Below are 25,145 nucleotides of genomic sequence, written 5' to 3' on the forward strand. Positions count from 1 at the left end.
TTTCAACGTTTTTTATTTGTTTTTGGGACAGAGAGAGACAGAGCATGAACGGGGGAGGGGCAGAGAGAGAGGGAGACACAGGATCGGAAACAGGCTCCAGGCTCCGAGCCATCAGCCCAGAGCCCGACGCGGGGCTCGAACTCACGGACCGTGAGATCGTGACCTGGCTGAAGTCGGACGCTCAACCGACTGCGCCACCCAGGCGCCCCTAGGCAGGGGATTTAGAATTACCCTGTGACCCGAGCAGGAGAGCTTCTGTATATACAGAGAAAGTGTTCCTCTGTGGTTCTTGAACAAATCCCGCGTATTAGACATCTTTTGACACATGCACACCATTTTTGTTCATCGTCAGGGAATTTATCCTTTGATCAGAAAAGTAGTCTACATCGTCTTCCTTGAAAGGGAAGAACATTCATCTAGATCTCATTTTCTTGTGCGTGGCATTTTAGCCATCTGTTGGAGAGCAACCGATGGTGGTCATTAAAGTGTAAATCGAGGGGCACCTGGGTGGCTTAGTTGGTTAAGCATCCAAACTTCAGCTCGGGTCATGATCTCAAGGTTCATGAGTTCAAGCCCCACATCTGGCTCTCTGCTGTCAGCATGGAGCCCACTTCAGATCCTCTGTTCCCCTCTCCCTCTAGCCCTCCCCCTCTTATGTTTGTTCTCTCTCTCTCTCTCAAAAATAAATAAATATAAAAAAAAAGTGTAAATCGAACTAGGTACATATTAATAAGCGAGACTAATAAATTCAAGGGGAAAGACCCGTTAGCATAGAGACTAGGCTTTCAAAAAGTCTGTATTTAAAGAGTATTCATTTTGTTTACTAGAAACACCCCATTTCTTTATTGCAAGTTTATAACATTAGAAGATGGATTACAAGTGGATTGCGGCGGTGGAAGCTAATTACATATATGTGAGATTCAGACCCGTTACACGCTGAAGACTCTGAAGATGTTAGCAGAGACTGGTCTCGAGTTAGTGGGTCAATAAAGACAGCGTCAGTAGAAACGAAAACAGAATGCTTGTGTCACGTCGAAGGATCTCAGGATTAGTAGTCCAAGGTCCTGGCCTGGGTTGCCTGGTGTCCTCGGTTTCCTCAACTGTGAATTAGTGATGCGGTATAAACCTTACCTTTCCTAACCTAGGCTACACATCGTGCCCGGTTACTTGTGAGCTCTGCTAGTCCAGGAGGCCTGGCTGGCTTGTTCGTGGCCCGTGGACGGCTCCGTGGACGGCTCCGCAGACGGCTCCGCAGGTGTTTGCTGCTGTGGCTGGCAGGGCACTGGGCACTGGATGCACCGGGTGTGATAGAGCATCCCTGGGCTCACGGCGTGAGGTCTGGGGAGACAGCAGTCAACAAACACTATAACCACAGTGCAGGATGCTGCGGGTTAAATGAGGCTGGAAGTGGGAGTTCTTCATACCTTCTTGTGGTTTGTTTTTGTTTTTCATTCTTAGTTTTTATTGATTATGGCCACTAGTGGGTATTGTTTTGCTTATCACATGCTAGATAAACTATGGCTTCTTTTCTAGGTTTTCTTGAAAAAAAATTTTTTTTAGGTTTATTTATTTTGAGAGACAGCATGAGCAGGGGAGAGGCAGAGTGGGGGTGGGCGGAGAGAATCCCAAGCAGTCTCTGTGCTGTGAGGGCAGAGCCTGATGCAGGGCTTGATCCCACCACCACAAGATCATGACCCAAGCCAAAACCAAGAGTCAGATGCTTAACCGGCTGAGCCACCCTGGCAGCCCACATCCACCAACTCTTAATAATCTTTGTGCAATTTTTTTTTTTTTTATGAATCGTTCATAGTACCCTTTAAAATTTGGACTGATTTTCTACTATCGTGGAAGCATTTGAGGGGATTTTCTTTTGGTGGTTGATATGTTCTAAAAAGGAAGACTCGTTTAAACATTAGCTTGAGCTGAAAAGGGAGATAGTAAATACATCGTAAATGCTGATTTTAATGAGTTTTATTTTATTTTTTTAATTTGTTTTTATTATTTAAAAAAAAAATTTTTTTTTAACGTTTATTTATTTTTGAGACAGAGAGAGACAGAGCATGAACAGGGGAGGGTCAGAGAGAGGGAGACACAGAATCTGAAACAGGGTCCAGGCTCTGAGCTGTCAGCACAGAGCCCGACGCGGGGCTCGAACTCACGGACCGCGAGATCGTGACCTGAGCCGAAGTCGGCCGCTTAACTGACTGAGCCACCCAGGCGCCCCTAATTAGTTTTAATTTTAAATGACTCTTGGATTAGCCAGTGTTTTGATTATCTGTGTCCCTTCTTTTTTTCCATCAATAGAGAGAATTGGAGGTTTTGTGTAGGTGTGCTTACTAACAAAATTGCAAATTATGTATAGGTACATATGCTTCTTCAATCACTTCATTTGGTCAGAGCAGAAATTTTCTTTTCTTTTTTTCCTTCCTCCCTTTCTTCCTCCTTCCTTCCCCCTCCCTTCCTCCTCCTTTCCTCCCTTTCTTCCTCCCTACCTTCATCCTTCCTTTTTCTTCCTTCTTCCTTGCTTCCTTTCTTCCCTTCCTTCCTTCTTCCCTCCCTCCCTCCTTTCCTTCCTTTATTTGGAATTTCCTGTGAAACCTGATCAATAATTTTAACTCTCATATGAGGTTCCCACATAGGATGGTATTAAAGAAAAATTATACTGGTTTCTGGTCTGGGATTCAACAATGGGAGTGGGAGAAGGAGGCCAGAAATAATGGCAGTAAATATGTGGTGGTAAGAATGGTGAGGTTGTGTGACTGAAAACAGCTTTTGGTCCTCTCACTTTTACTTAAAAATCAGAGACAATGGTGAAATAAATGGGACTCATCTGACCCTTAAAGGTATGCATTTGTTTTTTGAAAACCTTGCTGCTATGCTAAGGAATATACCCTATTGTGGTCTGAGAAAGTGATGACAGAGGAGAGAGACAGAAAAATGTTCCCCAGTAATTTATTTTTATTTTTAATTAATTTTTTAGAGAGAAAGAGAGAGTGTGCATGAGTGGGGGTAGGGGCAGAGAGAGGATCTCAAGCAGGCTCCACACTCAGCACAGAGCTCAGTGTGGAGCTTGATCCCATGACCCTAGGATCATGACCTGAGCAGAAATCAGTCGGACACTCAACTGACTGAGCCACCCAGGCGCCCCCACTAATTTATTTTTAAAACTAATAAAAATCCACACCACCTGCTTGGGATTGTAGACGATTTTGTGGAACACATTTGTTGAAAACTCCCAGACAAGGATGCCGTGCTGACGTGACTGAAATCTTTAATTTGCTCTTTGTACAACAGCCTTGCAGAAATGGCCTCTGGTGTGACATGTGAGGGACGGTTAATTAGCCCTCAGCGTGGAGGGCACAATGTCCCCCTGTCTTCGCAGGTGGGTGGGAAGGTCCAAGTTAATTACCCTTCCAAGATGGCTAGTTGGTTAAGGCATCAAGACTTCCAGAGTTTCTCCAGAGGGTGCAATAGAAGCAGAGGACCCTACATGCCACACTGCTTTTCCTGTCCCCGGGAGGACCTCCTGAGCCGCCTGTTTGCAGTAATGCAAAAGCTGTTCCTGGAGTAATCAAAGATGGTGGCCTGCGAGAGCTGTTATGTGGGAAGAAAAGGGGGCGGTTTGGGAGGAAGTGGTGTTTGGTGGGGTGTTTGGTGTGAACCAGGCAGCTCTGGAGATGCTGGTTTGGGATTATCCCACGAGGTGAGGTTCACTCCAGGGACCCCCTGGTTCCTAGGCTTTCCCTGGGATCGGCAGACTGGGAGTGAGAAGAACTTGGCCTCCCTCAGTTGTATTTGCTGTGAAACTCTTCTGTCTGTTGTCTTCTTTGATTCCGTCAGAAATATTTTAGATACCAAAGTGCCCAGGCTCTTCAATGAGCCACCTTCACCCAGGCAATCCAGATGGAGAAGGGACAGAAGTATGAAAAAGTGGGAAGTGACGATGATTCATGAGTGAGACACAAAGTAACAAAGTATCATCAACTTTTTTTTTTTTTTTTTTTTAACAAATCTTAGGTCTTTAATGGGCCAAATACAGAGTTTATTTCTTCCTGTGTTTTCCTTAAAAGGGTTGCCCTGTCATTAATCTTCTGTTCTTAGGTGAAGGTATCTCATTCAGGTGGGCAGGAGGTAAGCTCACAGTGGGCTAATTACGTAAAAGGGGGCATCACTGGGCCAGTGATCATTTTGAACTGTGACTTCTTGAGATTTTTTAAATCCTTTTTATTAAGAAAAAAATCCTCACTGTACCTTCATGGACATCACGTGCTTTGACCTCCTGGGTGGTGCAGTTTTGATACAACAGTGAGGTTCTTTTGACCTAGCTGTACCCTAAGGGAATGCAAATATATTTCCAATTAAGCTAGGTTCACTGGTTCAGACAAACCATTGTTTGTAAGCTGCTTTGCATATTGGTGACCAAACCCATGACCTGACTGATCTTTGGGGAATAACTGTACTTTCTTCCCTGATTTAGGAGTGCCAGAAATAAGTAATTTCATGTCAGATATAGCTTAGCTATTTTTTTTTTCTTCTTTTCAACTTGTCTCTTGGCTTAACAAAGTGATAAGAGGGTCAGCTTTCTCTGAAACTAGGCCGAAAACCAAATGTAATCACATGACAGATGCTTAAACTTAGTCTGAGTACAAATGGAGGCTATTGTTGGTTTTCTCAAAAGGTATTTATTTTTACTTTCTGTTACATTTTACGTTTTTTATTTATTTTTGGGACAGAGAGAGACAGAGCATGAACGGGGGAGGGGCAGAGAGAGAGGGAGACACAGAATCGGAAACAGGCTCCAGGCTCCAGGCTCCAGGCTCCGAGCCATCAGCCCAGAGCCTGACACGGGGCTCGAACTCACGGACCGCGAGATCGTGACCTGGCTGAAGCCGGACGCTTAACCGACTGCGCCACCCAGGCGCCCCATTTCTGTTACATTTTAAATGCAGAGTGGTGGCTGATGATTGGGGGAGGACCCAGCAGGGGAGGTGCAGACAGGGTAGGGGAGGCCTACTATATATTAGATTTTTAGTTATGATAAGGAGTATTAAACACTACATTTGTTTAACTTTCTATTTTGAAGTCGTTTTAGACCAAAAGTTGCCAAATAATACAGAGAATCTTTTATAGCTTTACTGCATCTGGCTTCCTTTGTTAACACCTTACACGACCATAGTATAGTTATTGATAGCAGGAATTTAAAATGGATACAGTCTCCTCTTTTACAAATTTTATGTAAATTTTGTCAGTTTTGACGCTGATGTCTTTTTTTTTTTCTGGTCCAAGATCCAATCCAGGAGCCTCCACTGCATTTAGTTGTTATTATGTCTCTTTACTTTCTACTAACCTGATACCATTCCTCCATTTTTCATGACCTTGACCACTTTGAAGGTCAGTTATCTTGTAGAATGTCCTTCCGTTTGGATTTGCCTGATGTTTTCTTGTGATTGAGTTGAGGTTGTGCCTGCTCAGTGCGTCGTATCAGTGGGTACTGCTGGAGAAATATATTTAAAAGCAAACATTTCTGGGGCACCCGTCACCTGGGTGACTCAGTCGGTTGAGCACCCAGCTCTTGATTTCAGCTCGGGTCATGATCTCATGGTTCGTGGGTTCAAGCCCCGCGTCTGGCTCAGCACTGACAGTGCGGAGCCTGCTTGAGATTCTCTGTCTCCCTCTCTCTCTGCCCCACCCCTGCTCTCTCTCTCTCTCTCTCTCAAAAATAAATATTAAAAAAAACCCACAAAAAAAATCCCAAATCTCTTTTTAATCCAGAAATCCCCTCCACAAAGGTAGTAGAGAAAGAAAGCACTAATATTATTGAATATGCATTAAACCAGGATACTATGTGTATCACAGGCCAGAGATTGCAAAGACAGAAGGAAATCTGACTCTTTCATATACCCAGGCAGATGCAGGCCCTCACACGCATTTTGAAGATCAAAAATAACTGGTCTTTAAGCAGAGGTCTTGAGAGCACAGTTTGTCACACATGGTTCATCCTAAATTCACCTGGTAATTGGGGTGACCAATCCGTGTGAGCTCGTTGGCTTTACTCAGAAGAAAACCAAGCTATCTTTATAATAGGAGGTAGTTTTGCAACTTGGAGCAAAGTGCCCAGAGAATTTAGGCTCCTGTCCACCTGCCTGAAACCGGGAAATAGTGGTGCTGTGTGGCTTGATGTTGACATCCTTGGTACCTGAGAAGGACTTGGGACATGAAGTGGACTAAAGGGTACCTAATCTTTAGAAACGTTTCGCGTACGTTTCAAAGACAGGAGAAAGTACTTGCAAGTGCAGGTTTTCTAAAGTAAATCCTCTGAGAAGAGCTGTGGAGGAAAGCTTTTATTTTCATGGGACAACTAACTCTCTTGTTTTGTACATTTAGAGTACATGACGGTGATAGGCCTTCTCGTTAGCGATACTTGTTTTGGGCACTTGACTAAGGCGATGTCCTGTCTACGGTGTGCGGTGTAGATGTAATTTTATCTTTCTCCCAAGACACCAGGGTTACCCAGTTCTCAACATCATTTATTGAAAATCTGTCTCTGCCCCGGTGATTTGAGATCCCAATTTTACCATATACTAAACTGCCGGTATGCTCACTTTGGTTTGTTTTTGGACTTTGTTTATTTATGCACAGGTACCACCTTGCTAAAATTAATTTTTAAAATTGCAGCTTAAAAATGATCAAAATACTAATTTAGAATAAGTAAAAAACAATTTAGTGAAAACCGTCTTTTCCCTGGGACTGTCACTGAAACAATTGGATTTCATTTTTGTAAATTCTCTTCCACTTTTTCTCCATACGTATGTCTGTCTTTTATCTACTTATGCATAGCGTTGTAATCACAGAATACATCTTACACAAATTTTATACGTATCTTACATACATTTTATGCATACCTTATGTTATTCACTGTATTTTACTTATATTGTTTCTCATATTTTTCACATTTACATGGTGTTTGTCATCATTTTTGATAGTTAATATATACTTTTATTGATGCAATCCATTACAGTTATTTTTGGATAATTTCTATTTGCTCTGTAATATTCTACTGAACATCTTTAAGTTGCATAGTTTTTTCCTACTTCTGAATTATTCTCTCAGGATAAATGTGAGAAATTCAGTGCCAAAGGGCACACACAGCCCATATTAGACCTCCGGATATGAAATTCCACAGAGTTTTGAAGAACTATTCTATTAATTTAATGTTATCAGTAACGTAGTTTTTCCATACAGTTCCTCGCATTGGGAGAATGGTATTTAATTCGTCTCAAGTACATGCAGGAGTTTCGATTTTCTTAAAAACACTCTGAATTTGGCAGTATTTTGGCATGTGTTTCTCTTGTTTGTTGAAATGCTTCAAGAAATCCCTTTGGAGGGGCGCCTGGGTGGCGCAGTCGGTTAAGCGTCCGACTTCAGCCAGGTCACGATCTCGCGGTCCGTGAGTTCGAGCCCCGCGTCAGGCTCTGGGCTGATGGCTCAGAGCCTGGAGCCTGTTTCCGATTCTGTGTCTCCCTCTCTCTCTGACCCTCCCCCGTTCATGCTCTGTCTCTCTCTGTCCCCCCAAAAAAAAAAAAAAAAAAAAGAAATCCCTTTGGAAAGAGGAAAGTAGGATAGTAATTTAGCACGAATTCTCCAATTTTAACCAGTTTTATCGGATGAGCCTGGTGCAGATGTGATGGTTTGCTTTTCTGGGCTCATTCTTCCCTCTCTGTTGCCCAGGTCACCTCCTCTGTGCCTCTTCTGGTCAACAAGGTCCCGTGTGTCTTCTTGAGGTCGGGCTTAGCATCTGCCTATTTTATGACCACACATATGTGAGGCTCACAATTGTGTGATCCCAAAAGTCTCCCTTGGTCGGCTTCTTGAGTTGAGCTGCTTCTGTGTTTCCAGGGAAGCTGGACATTCTTTCTTCCCTGTCCTAAATGCCTTCTACATGTCCCGGCTTTAGCAGATACAGATACTGGTATGAATAGTAAGGAACGTGTCCTAAACTTGCCGTGTTTCCTTCCGATGCTGATAATACCAAGCAGCAAGAGCCCTCTCCACTTCTTTACCCCCTTTTCAAGCCCTGAACTCTTCAGTAGAAGTCCGTGTCGTGCTTTCCTCTCCGGATGCTCTCGTCAAGCTCTCCAGTGGTATCTGCGTTGACCAGTTCAGTGAGCATTTTTTCCCGTCCCCCTCTTCATCTGTCTCTGCACACCTGGTCCTCTCTCTCAGCTTCCGGAACATTGCACTCTCTAGGTTTACCTGTTACCTGTCTGTCCACTTTTCTCCCGTCTCCTGTGGAATTTTTTCTCCTCCGTCATCCAGTCCCCAGCCTGGGTCCTGAGCCCCTGTCTTTGCTTTCCGTGCCCTCCGCTGGCGAGTGCACTCAGCCTCGTGGCTTTACATGCCACGCACGTGCTGATCGCCCCCAGTTTGCATCTCTCGTGGCTTCTTCCATGAGCTGTAGCTCACGTACGTGGTGACACGGAGGTCTACTTGGAGGTCTCACGGACATCTCCGGCGTAACGTCCCAAACGAAACTCTTGATTCTCCAGCCGGGGCAAATCTTTCTTGTCTGTCTCAGATGCAGCACCACTGTATGTCCAAGTGCTCAAGCCCTCTTTCCCTCACTCTCCACACGCTTCTTCCGGGAACTTCTAATTTCTACCTCCAATGTGTCTTGGCTCTACCTCCTTTTTTCTTTCCCCATAGTCATCCCCTCGGAGAAGCCACCACTGTCCCTTACGTGGACGTAAGTAAGTAAGGTCTCCTTGCTTCCTGTTTTGGTTTCTCCACTTACTCTCCGCGTGGCAGCCAGAGCCACCCTTGTAGAAATCTGTGGTCGAGACTCATTGCGCTTAGGCTAACATCTCGCCTCCTTTCCTTGGCTCGGGAGGCCCGGCATTGTGCCTGCGGCTTGCTCTTTTCCCCTCTGACCTACTACACTCCTGCCTCCCACCTGTCGTATCTCGCGACTACTTCATTTTCTTCAGAGCACTTTCCATAATTTGTGATTATGCACTTGTTTGTTTTATTTTTTTGCTTTTTGTTTGTTACTGACCCCTACACTATGCTGTGGGCTTCACGAGGGCGGGGATCTGGAGTTATTTACCGGCGAATACTCAACACTTAGCCCAATGCCTGGTGCACAGTAGATAGAAGTCACTGAATGCGTGAACCCTCTTTGTTGAGAGTAAACAAGATGGATATTTTGTGAACAGTGAGAGTCAGTGGCGTTGTTGGTCTGTCTGTGAGCAATATAAAGTGTTATGACCAGCTCAGGGAGTGGTTGTGGTCTTCACGACCACTGGTTTGTCACTGATTCTTGAGGTTTCAGATTTAATTACCGTCATACCTGTTTTGTGAGGTGCACGGCTGCAGACACGCCATCTTGTCCGCAGTTGAAGCTGAAGTTGATGGAAGATTTTATCAAAAACCCACCTGGGTTAATTTTATATTAATTTTTCTAACAGTTACGAGAGGATACCTGTAATGGGTCCCACTTGGTGTACATAATGATGTTTTGATCCAAACCATGGAGATCTCCATTGCCTTGGCAATTCTTTGACACGTAGGGTTAGCAAATGATATTTGTAATAGCTTAAGTTTAAAAGCTTTACTTTTAGTTCAAGATAGGTTGCATTGTAATAATACTTGAATATTTTTGGATAATGTGAGAATTTGAAGGGAACCAAGAGAGGCCCAGGATGGGGTCCCCTCCTCCTATGGCCGGGTGGACGTGGCTACCCAGGTTGGTGAGGTGACCTGCCTCATTGACTCAGGTAGGAGTTGGGCCGCTAAGGGCTTGAAGCCGACGCCCAGCTCCGTGCTCCTCAGTAACGTGGTGCCGCCTTGTTCACTGCCCCACCGCACCCCACCCCGCAGGCTGCTCGGTGAGAATGGCGGCCCCTGTCTGCCCTCCTCGGTACTGCATCCCCAGCAGGGAGCACAGTCAGTGCTGCGGCCCTCCCCTGGCCGTCTGCTGGTGGGTTAATAGCTTCTTTAGTGCTGATGAATGACCGACCGTACATCATGGACCTTTAGCACATTCTTGAGTGGGAGTCTTGGGGACTCGGTGACCTATTTAAATGCAGGTGGAAGCTGCACTCTGCCCGCCCACAGGGACCGCGCTGCATACTCAGCATTGCTAACTTTCATCTCGCATTGCTCTGGACACACTTCCCCCTGCCCTGCATTCCTAGTGGAAATTTTACATTCCATTGCCTGGATTGGTTTGGGAACTGAAATCCCAGTTGGGAAAACAAAACAAACAAAAATGACCGTGGTAAAATAGTAAGCGTGGTGGAATGAGTTAAGAAGGAATACAAAAGAAAAGGCAAACAATGAAAAAAATTAGTTTGCGATGCTTGGTTGGTGGTATTTCCTGTGATTCCTCCTGAGTTCTCTTGGGTTAATTGGTTATTTTTTAACTTGATGGGGGTGATATTATCCTCTTCTGCACAGCATTAGGGAAACTCATGCAGACCTACTTACAAATGCCTTAAAAATGACTCAAGGCACATTCAGTTTTCCTATAAGGTAAAGTGCCCATTGTGGGTAATATTTTTAGAATAAAGGTAATAAATGTGAGGTTTGATATTACATATTCAGAATGTTTAGGATGATCTAAAAAATATTCCACAAAATGCAATAAAGAGAAACTTTAAACCAGAATGGCAGTAGTTTAAAAATTTGTGGTATGCTGGGAAATTGATTTGACTGTTCAAAATTTGATGAAAATTGATGGCATTCTGCTTTTTAAATGCAAGAAGATTTAACAACCTGGACACTTTATTTTTTAAAGTTATTTTTATTAGATACTTTTTATTTTTTATTTTTATTTTTAATTTACTTTTTGGAGAGAAAGAGAGTGTGAGCTGGGGAGGGGGGCAGGGAGAGAGAGTGAGAGCAAGAGAGAGAGAGACTCTTAAGCAGGCTCCACATTCAGTGCAGAACCCGACATGGGGCTTGATCCCACAACCCTGGGATCATGAACTGAGCCAAACTCGAGTCAGATGCTCAACTGACTGAGCCACCCAGTGCCCCTAGATGTTAGTTTTTAGAGTATTTTCATTTTCACAGCAAAATTGAGGGGAAGGTACAGAGATTTCCCATGCGTTCCCTGCCCCCACACATGTATAGCCTTCCCCATTATCAACATCAATCTGTTCAAGTGGTACATTGAGACGTCATAATCACCCAGAGTCCATATTTACATTAGGGTTCACTCTGCTGTACGTTTTGTGGGTTTGGACAAATTTATAATGACATGTCACTTTCAGGTTACTTTTAAACTAGAAGGAAATCCTTTGCCTTGCTACTATGGTTTTGAATGGCCATGTCATTTATTTGTGAATTTGTTTTGGGTGGTTTTCCTGTTTCAAAGAAGGGAGGCATTCATTTAGAGAGTAGTTAAAAAGATAAATCTGCAAACCGGTGCCAAGGTATCCTTTACTGGCAGAAAAATAACCCTCTGCATAAGAGATACTAATTCACACCTGACAGATGAATCCAACTCCTTCCTCTGGGAATCCGCCCCTGGACTGGTTACAACAACATGGGGACCTTTAGAGGATCCAGGTAGAGATGAGTGGTTTCATCAGCTCATGGAAACTAATTGGACCCTTCTGGGAATGTTCTAACCAGCTTGTTCATTATAATTAGAGACATCTTCTGTAACTAGGTTCTCAGTGAGGTTAGAGTAGTTGGAATTTTTCATTATTATATAGCAATGAATATTTTCTCCCCAAAATATCTCAGTGGCTGGGCTGATTTTGCCACCATGCCTTTATGGAATTTCTAGAAGTTTGGGGGGTAAAAGATTTCAATGTTCATTCTACTGGGGTTCTATAAATTGTACTGATATAATCATGTAAAGAATATTTGATAGGTAGCAGGCAAAGGGAGAGAAAGTTGAGTGGTCTTGAGAAAATATGGAGACCACTGAATAAGGGCATTCTGGGCTTGCCTATATATAAATATTTATATATATTCAGTTATAGATAATTCAAGGAAGATCTTATTTAAATAGGTGTGAATATGTGTCTACTATTGGTGGCCCAGTTCTGTCTTGGGCACCATTAGCACTAGGAATGGATCCTGCATGGACTGGGAAACAGAAGACACGGATTCATGGGACCACTTCTTTGCTTACTGTGTGACCTTGACAGAGAGGTTCGTGTTTTCCCATTTATACAATTGGACTAATACTAACCCTATAATGTGATTTTGAGGAACAAATGTCACTGTAAATGAAAGCATTTTATAAATTCTGGTGTGTTTTACAATTGTAAACTTACTTGAAAATAACTATCATATGAAAATGACGTAAAAAGTTAAGGTAACATATGGAAGGTGTTTGATACAGTTCTGGGCATGGCATGTGCTAAAAAAAAATGGCTTGGTGTCAGGAGAAAGATCTGGACTAAAGATAGATATTTGATCGTTATCAACAAAATGATGTTAATAAATAACATTGAGTTGGATAAATTTGACTAGGGAGAGTGTTTGAGTTATAAAGAAAAGAGTACAGGGGGGCACCTGGGTGGCTCAGTCAATTGGGTGTGCAACTCTTGGTTTCGGCTCAGGTCACGATCTCACGGCTCATGGGTTCGAGCCCTGTATTGGGCTCTGCGCTGATGGCGTGGAGCCTGCTTGGGATTCTCTCTCTCCCTCTCTGTCCTTCCCCCATTTGAGCTTGCTCTCTCCCAAAAAGAAATAAACATTAGGTATGTAATATGTATTTACAGTATGTACATAAGAGTGTAGAGTTCATGGATGTAACTCTGGGGGAAGAACCAACATTTAGGTGTGGACAGAAGTATTCTTTAGCATAGGAAACATGAATCACGTGATCATTAGCATGATCACAGAATGATGGAGTTGGACAATGTATTGACATATTGCTGAATTATGACAGATTTTCGAGCTACACATTCCATGTTTATTTTTCTTCACTCTCATAGAGGATCACATACCCCAAATACCCAGGAGCTATGCTATTCCAGATTAGCAGTATTTTTGGAACTTAATTTTCTTAAGTCCTGGAGAGCTCAGTACGAGAAAAAAGACATTTTAGTATGTCAAATATCATAAAGGATATGTTTTGTAAGAAATATCCAAGGTTAAAATCTGTATTTGTTTAAAAAAAAAAACCCTTTAAATCTGTTACGAGAATGAATAGAGTAGATGGGTATTATGTATATCATGTAATTTTGTGTTGCCTGAAAAATCTGGAGGAGGTTCAAGATGGCGGCCTAGGAAGACCCTGAATTCACCACCTCCCACAGACACTCCAAATGTACAGCTATCTATAGAACAATTCTCTCTGAAAGAGACCTGAGAACTAGCTGAATGTCTCCTTGACGACCAAAGGTAAAAAGGCCATGTCAAGATGTCTAGGAGAGGCAGAGACACAGTCTTGCCAAAAACCCCACTCCCAGAACAGCTCACTACAAGATGGAAGGGTCTTGCAAAAATGGAGCACATCCCTGAGGAGCAAGGGGCGTGGGACCCCCAATCCTTGGGACCATGCTCTGGAGAGACAAGCCTTCCGGATGTCTGGCTTTGAAAACTAACAGGGCTTATGTCCAACAGATCCAAACGGCTGTAGGAAACTCGGCTCTCAAAGGGCTTGTGCACGGACTTGCTCGCCCCAGGACCCAGTGCAAAAGCAGCAGGTTGAAAACTGCCCAGACCTGGACATCGCTGGAGTCTTCTCTCTGTTCTCCAGCCCCACCTCTAGCCTTCCACGCCATGGGATTGCTTCCTCTGCTCTTAGGTTTTGTTACACTTCTGTGCACTTAAAGGTGTCGTGGGGAAGAATTTAGTGGATGATGAGGATGTGTGCCCTACGTCTCGGTCTTCTCTGTCATGTTAGCCCATGGACTGGCTGTCTCTGAAAGGTTTTTTTTTCTGCCTGCTGTGCCCCGGGGGATGAAAGCAGCTATAGATTTCTTCTCATTTAGAAAGGGCTCATCCCTCTCTGGAATTTAGCTCATTTAGATTTCTTTGCATCCTAAGGTCTTTGATGCATTAAAAAAAAAAGATAATGGGTTCCAGTTTAAGATGGCAACAGAGAAAGATCCTGAACTCACCTCTTCCTGTGGACACCCTGAGTCTACAGCTACATGTGGAACAAACTTTTTAAAAAACTCTAAAGGCTGGCTGAGTGGCAACTACACATAAGGTAAATGAGAAACAAGGTGCATCAAAGCAGGAAGGAGAGGCCGGGACATAAACTCCCCACGTTTAAACCCCACCCTTGACCAAGGCAAACCCACAGGTGGGAGAAAACTCAAAACCTGAAATTCCTTCCTGAGGAGTGAATGGTTCAAACACCACACTGGGCGCCTCAGCATTTAGAGCCTGTTCCTGAGAGATAGACCCCCAAAATAGCTAACTTTAAAGACCAATGGGGCCTGCGTCCTAAGACCCACAAGATAGCAGTGATCTGGAGGACATCTCTTAAAAGCCTTGGGTGGTTGGACTCACCTGCTCCGAGGTCAAGCTCAGAAGCAGCAGGTTGTGCTCACACTCAGAGTGAAGGAGGCTCACTTCCTTCTACTGAAGTGTCAGCCTGAGAGGCAGATGTCTAATTTAGTGCTGACATCCAAGGAGCCTGCTGGAACACTATCCAGGGGTGGACACTGGCAGGTGCCACCTTTGCACTCTATCCTTACTGGGCTCTAGAGCACCAGTATCTCCTGGAAGGAGGCTTTTGTATGAGTTTGGTCCCTCAGTCTTTGGGGCTCCAAGTAAGAGACACCTCTTGACCACCTGGCTTTGGGATTGTAATAGTTGGTGTCATCCAGAAAGGAACTTCTATATCCCTGTCTCACACCTCCATTCTTGCAGTTATTGCCAGGGAACATTGCCGCATTGCCTGGCTCTGGCAGCCAGTGGGGCTTATGCTTGTGGTTCCCACAAGACTGTAACCAATGGAGAAAGAGTTCTTCTGTGAGCTACCACACCCCTAGGACCAAGCAAAAGGCAATAGACCCAGGAGCTCTGTCTTTCTGTTAAGGAGGTCTATTAGCTAATCATGATGGCAGCCTGAGAAGCAGGCTTCTAAATTATACGAGGGGCTAACTCCAGTCTTCTCCAGAGACTGTGGAAGGTGGGTGCTGTCTTCACATTCTCTCTCTGCCATGCTCCAGAGCACCAGTGTCTCCTAGACGAGAACTTTACTCACAGCTGGTACCCTTGTTTTTATGTCTAGAGCCCTAATTTTTGTGACTGATGCCCTTGGGACCCTGCTGGATCTCCAGGCCAGTGGGGCTTATGCTTGTGGTCCCCAAGGGCATATGTAGGACTGTATATATTTACATACTTTTAAAAGCTGCTGCCTGAGGATCTGGCTTCCCGACAGCCTGAGTCTAGGTGCTGAGAATCTCCCCTTAGGGGCACTGACAAGTCTTGGCACTTCAGCTACTGGGAGCCATTAAATATCTAATAGGCTGCATGGGGAAGCTCAAAGGTGTGGGAGATGACAGAGGGCTAGGGCAGGGTTGAACCAGGATCACTTGCTACACAAAGCCACTTCCTCAAGACTGGGAGACTTGGTTGTTTCACATACTGTATGAAAACCAACACAGCAAAAAAAAAAAAAGAGGAATCCATTCTAAATGAGAAAAAACCTTAATGAAATAGAGATAAGTAATTTACCTGATAAAGAGTTGAGTATTTTCCGGGATAGATCATAATCCTTTGTTAGGCTACAAAAGTCTCAGTAAATTTAAGAGGCCTGGAATCATGTCAAGCATCCTTTTTGACCACACTGTATGAAACTAGAAATGAATTACATGAAAAGTGTGAAACCTACAAATATGTGGAGATTAAACAACATGCTACTGAACCACCAGTGAACCAAAGAAGAGACCAAAAGGGAAATGAAAAATACCTGAGACAAACAAAAATGAAAATACAACACACCAGAGTTTATAGGGGGTGGCGAAAGCAGTTCCAAGAGGGAAGTTTGTAGTGATAAATGCCTTCCTCAAGAAGCAAGTAAAGTCTGAAATAATCTAACATTATTCATCCAGGAACTAGGAAGAAAAGAACAAACAAAGTCCCAAATTTGAAGAAGGAAGGAGATAACAAAGATTAGAAGACAAATAAATGAAATAGAGATTAAAAAGACAATAAAGATCAGTGGAACTAAGGACTGGTTCTTTGAAAAGATAAAATTGACAACCCTTTAGTTAGAGTCACCAAGAAAAAAGAGAAGACTCAAATAAATCAGAAATGAAAGAGGAGATGTCACAACTGATACTACAGAAATATAAAGGATCATAAGAGACTACTCTCCAAACTGGACAACCTTGAAGAAATGGATAAATCCCAGGAAACATACAACCTACTAAGACTGAATCATGAAATTCAAAATCTGAATAGGCGGATCAGTAATCAAAAACCTACCAAAAAAACAAAAGTCCAGGGCCAGATGACTTCACTAGTGAATTTTACTAAACATTCAAAGAAGACTTAATATGAATCCTTCTCAAAGTCTTTCAAAAAATAGAAGGGGAGGGAAAGCTTCCAAACTCATTTTATAAGGCCAGCATTACCCTGATACGAAAACCAGACAAGGAATGCCACAAGAAAAGAAAATTACAGGCCTGTGTTCTTGATGAACATAGCAAAAATCCTCAACAAAATATTAACAAACCAAAGTTGACATTTAAAGGATGGCATACCATGATCAAGTGAGATTTATTCTGGGGATGAAAGGATGGTTCAACATCCTCAAAGTAGTCAGGGTGATACACTACCACATTAGCAAAATGTGGATAAATGAAATCAAATGAAGGACAAAAATCATATGGTCATCTCAATAGATGCAGGAAAAGCATTTGTCAAAATTCAACATTCATTTATGATGAAACACTCTCAACAAAGTGAGAATAGGGGGAACATAACAAAGGCTGTGTATGACAAACCCACAGCTACAGTGAAAAAGTGAAAGCCTCCTTTAAGGTTAGGAAAAAGACAAGGATGCCTGCTTTCATTATTTTTATTTAATATCATATTGGAAGTCCTAGCCAGAACAGTTAGGCAAGAAAAAAAAATAAAAGGCATTAAAATTGGAAGTGAAGAAGTGGAACTGTCACTGCTTGCAGATGTCATGATATTATATATTGAAAACCCTAAATATTTCACCAAAGTACCCGTTAGAACTAGTAAATAAATTCAGTAAAGTTAGAGGACACATAATTAAAACACAAAAATCGGTTGTGTTTCTACACACTAATAACAAACCGTGAGAAAGAAAAAGAAAGCAATTCTGTTTACAATTGCCTCAGAAAGAGTAAACTTCCTAGGAATAAATTGAACCAAGGAGGTGAAAGACTGATAAACTGAAATCTATAAGACATTAATGAAAGAAATTGAAGAAGACACAAATGAGTGGAAAGGTATAACATGCTCCTGGATTGGAAGAATAAATATTACTAAAATGTCCTTAGTACCCAGAGCAATCTACTGATTCAGTGCAATCCCTATTGCATATTCCAATAACATTTTTTTTTAAAGAAATAGAAAAAAAAATCTTAAAATGTGTATGGAACCACAGAAATCCCCAAGCAGCCAAAGCGGTCTTGAGAAAGAAGAACACAGCTGGAGGCATCATACTCCCCAATATCAAACTATTTTACAAGGCTATAGTAATTAAAACAGTATGGTATTGGATAAAAGCGGACATATAGATCAATAGAACAGAACAGAGAGCCCTGAAATTAACCCATGCACATATGGTCAATTTATGACAAAGGAGGGAAACATATACAGCAGGGAAAGTCTGTTCAATAAACAGTGTTGGGAAAACTAGACAGCCATATGCAAAAGAATGAAACTTGACCGCTATCTCTCACTATATTCAAAAATTAACTCAAAATGGATTAAGGACTTGAATGTTTAAGACCTAAAAGCATAAAACTCCTAGAAGAAAACATAAGCAGTTAAGCTACTTGACCTGAGTCTTGGCTATGATAATTTAAAAAAAAATTTTGTTTTTACATTTATTTATTTTTGAGAGACAGAGAGAGACAGAGTACAAGTGGGGGAGGGGCAGAGAGACCAGGAGACACAGAAACCAAAGCAGGCTGCAGGCTCAGAGCTGTGAGCACAGAGCCCGACGCGGGGCTCAAACTCACAAACCGTGAGATCATAACCTGAGCCAAAGTAATTCGCTTAACCTGCTGAGCCACCCAGGTGCCCCTTGGCTATGATAATTTGAATCTGACAATGAAAGAAAGCAAAAACAGCCTACTGAATGGTAGAAAATATTTGCAAATTCTACATCTGCCAGGAGGCTCATCTCCAAGATATATTAAGAACTCATACAACTCAGTGGCAAAAAAAACCCCAAGCAATCCCATTAAAAAATGGGCAGAAGATCTGAGTAGACGTTTTTCCAAGGAAGACCTACAGATAGCCAATAGGTACATAAAAAGATACTCAACATCATTAATCATCAGGGATATGCAAATCAAAATCACAAGGAGATACCAGTTCACACGTATTAGGCCATTATCAAGAAGACAAGAAATAACAGTGTTGGTGCAGATGCGGAGAAGTAGGAACCCTTGTGCACTGTTGGTGGGAATGTAAATTGGTGCAGTCACTGTGGAAAACAGTATGGAGGTTCCTTCAGTATCATAGGATCCAAAGATTCTACTTAGGGGTATTTTCTAAAGAAAATAAAAACATTAATGAAAAGATATATGTATCCCCATGTTCATTGCAGCATTGTTTACAAAAGCCAAGATATTAAAACAGCCTAAGTGTCTATCAGTGTGTGAGTGGATAAAAATTGTGAGATATGTATTTGTATATATAATTATAAATATAAGGGAATATTATTTGGCCACAAAAAAAGAATGAATTCTTGCCATTTGACAACATGGATGGGCCTCAAGGGCATTATGCTAAGTGAAAAAAAATCAGAGAAAGACACATACAATATGATCTCTCTTCTGTGTGCAGTTAAAAAAAAACAAACCCATAAAACAAGCTCATAGAGTACAGATGGGTGATTGTCAGAGGTGAGAGGGTGGGTAGGAGAAATGGGTGAAGGGGTCAAAAGGTAAAAGAAATTATACAGAAAGAATTGAAGTATAAAAGGAAAGTACCCTTATTACATCCCCTCACTTATCCTACTCCAGCGCACCCTCCAAGACTAACCACACTTAAAAATTTCACTAAGCCTGAGTGGCTTAGTTTGTTAAGCGTCCGACTCATGATTTCTGCTCAGGTCATGATCTTGCAGTTTGAGAGTTTGAGCCCCACATCAGGCTCTGTGCTATTTTAGAGCAGAGCCTGCTTAGGATTCTCTCTCTCCCTCTCTGTTCTTCCCCCACTCACACACTCTCTCAAAATAAATAAATAAAACTTAAAAAAAAGTCACTATGTGTTTATGAGGGTGTATACATACATGTACATGTTACGCATGTACATAATGACATGGGATTTTTACATATAAAAATCATGATATTTAGCATGTCTTTTCAGTTTTTGTTGTCATGCTGGGAACAATAGTTCCCTACAACCTTCTACCTTCTTACCAGAAGCAGAACTATCCCTGGGAGGGGGACGACCTTTAATAATAGAAACACAGTCTTTTTTTTTTTTTAATTTTCTTTTTTTAATGTTTATTTTTGAGACAGAGGAAGACAGAGTGCGAGTGGGGGAGGGGCAGAGAGAGAAGGAGACACAGAACCCAAAGCAGGCTCCAGGCTCTGAGCTGTCAGCACAGAGCCCAATGCGGGGCTCGAACCCACGAACCGTGAGATCATGACCTGAGCCGAAGTCGGATCCTTAACTGACTGAGCCACCCAGGCACCCCAGAAACACAATCTTGATACAAGCACGGAAGATGCATTTTCTTTATCAAAATATGTCCCAATTATTAGAATTTATTTCCTCAGATATGAAAAAGGGACACATAGTGATAGGAAAAGGGTGCAATTTTTGTGTCTCAGAAGGTCTGTGTTAATCCGTAGGTTAGAATGTGGCAAAACTCACAACTGAGATGCAGTGTAAGACCATTGGTAGAAATCCAAGGAGAGGGTGAGTCAACTATTCTTTAGGAAAGTTTGGTTATTGTCCTCACATCTTGTTCTGCACCTTTTCTTGTCCCATTTCTCTTTTAGTCCATGTGTCTGGAGTATCTCCATGAGAAATGGCTTCATTCCATGAAGCTTAGGAGAGATTCCCAGCATGAAATCCCCTCTGACGGAGGCATTTTCCAGTTATTTATTATCATAGAAACCATCACATCATACTGTCAGCATCCATCAGGCATCTTGGCCAGTCTTTCTTCAATACTATTACTTAAAAAATAGTAATATTGAAAAAAAGGATAATTATTTAAAAGAACGCTTCTTTTTTTTAATGTTTATTTTTCAGAGAGAAAGACAGTGTGATCGGGGGAGGGGCAGAGAGAGAGAAACAGAACCCAAAGCAGGCTCCAGGCTCTGAGCTGTCAGCACAGAGCCCGATGCAGGGCTTGAACTCAAAAATGGTGAGATCATGACCTAAGCTAAAGTCAGACACTTAACTGACTAAGCCCCCCAAGCACCCCTGAAAAACTTCTTTAGGACAATCCCTAATTAGCCTAGTTTGGACATGTCTGCTATATTGACTCCTAGGTGAGTTATTTTCAACTCTGGTTGAAACTCTGGTCTTTTATAAATGTTTGGCCCTTTTCTTCTCCTTTATCAAAAAATGGTGAAAATTAGGGGCGCCTGGGTGGCTCAGTCAGTTGAGAGTCTGACTTCAGCTCAGGTTATGATCTCGCAGTTTGTGGGTTTGAGCCCTGCGTCAGGCTCTCCATTGTCAGCTCAGAGACCACTGTGGATCCTCTGTTCCCCTCCTCTCTCTGCCCCACCCTCCACTTGTTTTCTCTTTCTCTCAAAATAAATAAATAAAAACTTGTAAGAAATTGGTGAAAATTGATTAAATATTTTTGTAAAGGACTTTGTTCTCCTCTTTGATGCTGTGTGCCGTCTCTGCAAAGAAGTTAACAAAGTTTCCTCAAAGATTCCCATTTGGAGAACCTACTTTTTCTTCAATCCAAACAAGGAAAATAAAGAGTTGAGATCTCTTTGTGTGGGTTGGCCTGTATTTTTTTTTCAAATAAATAGCTTCATTACATTCCCCCCCCCCCCCCCAAATGCCTAAGTTTATCTTACGGATAGTCATAAAAACCTGGTATGTGTTCTTAAAAGTTATTTAATATTGACTTAAAAATTTTTATAACGGGTGTTCACGAGAGGTCAATGGTCGCTAGATTTTTGGGATGGCATCTATTTAACAGCATTTCCTTAGGTCCTGAGACTGACTTTAATTTTCTCGGGCTAGATTTCAAGAGGTTTCAAGAGGGTGATGTATCCGTGCTGAGATTTGAGGCAGGTGGATTCTCTGAAGCATTCAGCCTAACAGCCCGAGGGAGTGATATTGCCACTTAGCTAATTAGTTCATGCAGCATCCCTTTGGGCTAGTTTAGCAGGATTATCACTATTTTTGCAGATTAAGAAAATGAGGCGTGAGGCTTTGCATTGGTTCATGTCAAAAGTTTTGGCAGTCAGTGCTGGAGTTTCAGAATTGTAGATCTTTACTCAGTTACTCGTTTGCAGACTTTGGTGTTGTTGTTTCAAATATATATTTTCAAAGCAACAATTTCATTTTCATTGAGTTTATTTTTATAACAGATTCATACTTTTTGAGTCATGTAGGTTTTAACTTGAATGTGACCCAGCTGTGATTATTGTCCTACTAAGTGTGATGGCGGAATTTATGAACTTGAGTTAAATCACAAATAGACTTACCAGGTTCACATAAGCATTGTGGGCATTAAAAATTGTTTGATATGGCCATCTGTGACATAAACACAATCTAAATAAGAAATGAGAGACGGGCACCTGAGTGGTTCAGTTGGTTGAGCGTCTGATATCAGCTCAGGTCATAGTCTCACGGTTCGTGAGTTTGAGCCCCATATCGGGCTCGCTGCTGTCCGTACTGAGCCGTCCTCAGATCCTCTGCCCCCCTCGCTCTGCTCCTCCCTCCCTCACTCATGCTCTCTCTCAAAAATAAATAAAAACATTAAGATAAAAGAAATGAGAGACACCGGGATCTCTTGGAAAGCACCTGTGATTTCTGTCTGAAGACTAGAGTCCTGGCTCACCTCATTCTAACAGAGCGGACATGTCTAATGCACTTTCGCCATCTTTCTCTTTAGAACTAGTTTCGAGAAAAATGTTAGCCAAATATTTATTCAGTTAATACTTACCTACCCACCTGTTTACCTAACTTCCACTGAGGGAATGACTCTTCTCTCCAATCAGACTCTACTTGTCAATATCCAAATAAACTGGTTTTTCCAAGACAGTGCTGAACTCAGTGAAGAATCCAGGCAAGAGGTCCGCTGTAAGCATGTGGGTCCAAAAGGAAAACTCATTTTCCTTGAATTTATTTTTATAACAGATTATAACAGTTTTGAGTTTTGAATTGATACCTTTTCACTTGACTTGATTCCATAGTCATGGATTTGACAACTAACGTTGTAGCCATTGGTCAGTCACTAATGAAAGCTGTTCCTGGCACCCAAGGGTCTGGGTTGCGAGTACCTCACGTTCCATCCTGGGGTATCCATCCCTCCATAACTAGGTGTGTTGATGCTTAACATTATACTCATATTTCAAATACTGTTTAAAGGGCAAGGGAAATTGTATGGGCTAATAAGAAAATTTACAAATTTAAAAACATATTCTAACTTATTATTATGTTTTCCATTATCTAAAGCTATAATTCTCTAGATTAGCACCAAGCGACCAATATTTCATTCCTGTTAAGGGTTCTGGAAAAGCTTCCCTTGTGTGCAGTTGATTTGACTTATTTTTTTGTGTGTGATTGAAGGTATTATTTGAAAATGCATTGTAAGTTAAAAATCGTACTTTTTCCAAAAAGTTTGAATTGCTTTATACAATGGTCTTTTTTCTTTTTTTTTTTTCAGTTGACATATGTTACTTGGATTATATTTTGAGATTCTTAGTATATCTGAAAACAGCCTAGTTAATTTAATTATAATGACTCAAATATCTCTTTAAGATTAATCTTTAGTTCAACTGGCTACTCATGAACATTTGGGGAAAAATTTGCCATGCAGAATGAGGAAAACAACTATTATTCAGAACAGTGGTTTGATTTAATTCTAGTTAGAAATTATATACTCAGAACTATATAATTATTTTTAAATTATGTGTTTATGAATTTCTGTATATATTATAGATATGTATGCTCTAAAGAAAAATAGCATATTTTAGTCAGTTTGACGAGAGTTTTGAAGTTATTTGTTTACATAACATATTCACCTTCACCTTCAAGAGTCCAACAATGAAGGTCTTTATCAAGGTTAAGAGGCAAGACATTTGGAAAAAAAAAAGTATGAAGTAAGTGCTCAGTCTATTACTAGGTAATATTGAGAGTAACCCAAAAGGGACACAATAGGGGGCAAGCAATTGAAGATCAAATACAGTAAAACTTGGATTGCGAGTAACTTGTTCTGCCAGTGTTCCGCAAGACGAGCAAACCTTTCTGATAAACGAGCGGGGTCTTGCAATAGGAGTCATTCAGGACGCTGAATGTCACATGATCACAACTGAGCCAATGGTTCTTGAAATTCACTTTGATGTACAAATGCTTTGGATTACAAGCATGTTTTCAGAACGAATTATGCTCACAAACCAAGGTTTTACTTTAATAAAATGTGTCCTACGTCAGACGATGGTAAGTGCAATGGGAAAACTGCCGGGAGGGGCAATAGGGAACCAGGATGTGGCAGCAGCTTTAAGTCAAGCAGATGACTAGTGGATGGAGTAGAGGCAGCTGGGGACAAAATCAAGGTCGGGGTTAGCTCTATAAAGGGTCCTTATGAGACAGGCAGGAAAGGAGAAAAGTGGGAGAAGATGTGGATGAGGTGAGTTGTGGAGTGAAGGCAGCTCCAAGGGCCTCATGTCTATTGGCCCCAATTTCCTTAAGTTTGGAAGGAAATGATCTGCTGAGTGTGTCTGGAGTGGAAGTTTAGAGTTCAGAGTGAGAGGGAGGGATTCGGACAGCTCATTGCTGGAAAAAACACAAGTAGTTGACGGGGAGGAGAGGGCTACTGGGAGCCAAAACCTGGGCTCAGGAGCAGGTGTCTTGGGGCAGGGGTGGGGTGTGGGGATGGGGCTCCTGCTTCTCACCAGCAGCAGCCATGAGCCTGGAAGCAAAGACCCAGGAAAGTGGGCTGTTGGAGAGGGGAGAAGTGGAGTCCTTGGGGAGAATGTGATGGTGTCACTGCCCGGGGGGGCCCCAGATTCAGCGCGGGAGAGAAGTATGCTGTGACTGGAGAATTACTTTGTTTCTGTTTTATGGAAAGGAATGTATGAGGCCCCTGGGTGGCTTAGTCAGTTAAAGCATCTGACTCTTGACTTTGGCTCAGGTTGTGATCTCACAGTTCGTGAGTTCGAGCCCCATGTTGGGCTCTGTGCTAATGGTGCAGAGCGTGCTTGGGATTCTCTCTCTCTCTCTCTCTCTCTCTCTCTCTCTCTCTCTCTCTCTTTCTTTCCCCCTTCCCCCAAAATAAATAAATAAACTAAAAAAACTTAACTTGGCCAATCACTTCTAGAATGTGTCTTTAAAAAAATAAATAAAAACATAAAATGTTGCCTTAAAATTCTCACAATAGGCACAATTGTGAGGCAGTGTGCCAGAGCTTAAGGGAAATTTTTCTTGAGAGCTTTGTTAAGGGCAGGTAATATTGCAGGGCAGGTAATGATACCCTCTGGGCTCTATGTAAGTGGGGGGAAAAACAACAACAACAAGATCTTTAACAAGCCCATTCCTTGGACACCTGTAGTTTTAATTCCTAGGGAAAAAAAAAGAAAGAAAGAAAACTGAAGCTCAGTGATTTACATGTGTTTGTTTCTAAAGGTGAAACCGGTGATGCACAGGAGACTCAACGTGTCGGCTCGCTTCAGAAAACCGCTGCAGGAGCCCTGCACTATCTTGTAAGTTGGAGCCCTTTCCTATTGAGGTTGGCGGCTTGGTTGCTCTCCTCGTGGTTTGGAATTTGTTCCGTGGTGTTAAAAGTATGACCGTTTCCGATGGTGTGGCTC

The 25,145-nt window shown here is 42.1% G+C and overlaps 1 protein-coding gene across 1 annotated transcript in view; it reads left to right on the plus strand.

The window, feature by feature from the left end:
• Positions 1-25,145, plus strand: part of DCDC2 (doublecortin domain containing 2) — a 162,860-nt gene that overhangs the window by 25,228 nt on the left and 112,487 nt on the right. Inside the window, exon 4 of the mRNA XM_049654965.1 lies at positions 24,961-25,037. Within this exon, the coding sequence (XP_049510922.1) occupies positions 24,961-25,037 (77 nt within the window). The remainder of the gene's footprint in view (positions 1-24,960; positions 25,038-25,145) is intronic.

Source organism: Panthera uncia (assembly GCF_023721935.1).
Source record: "Panthera uncia isolate 11264 chromosome B2 unlocalized genomic scaffold, Puncia_PCG_1.0 HiC_scaffold_25, whole genome shotgun sequence".
Classification (NCBI taxonomy): Eukaryota; Metazoa; Chordata; class Mammalia; order Carnivora; family Felidae; genus Panthera; species Panthera uncia.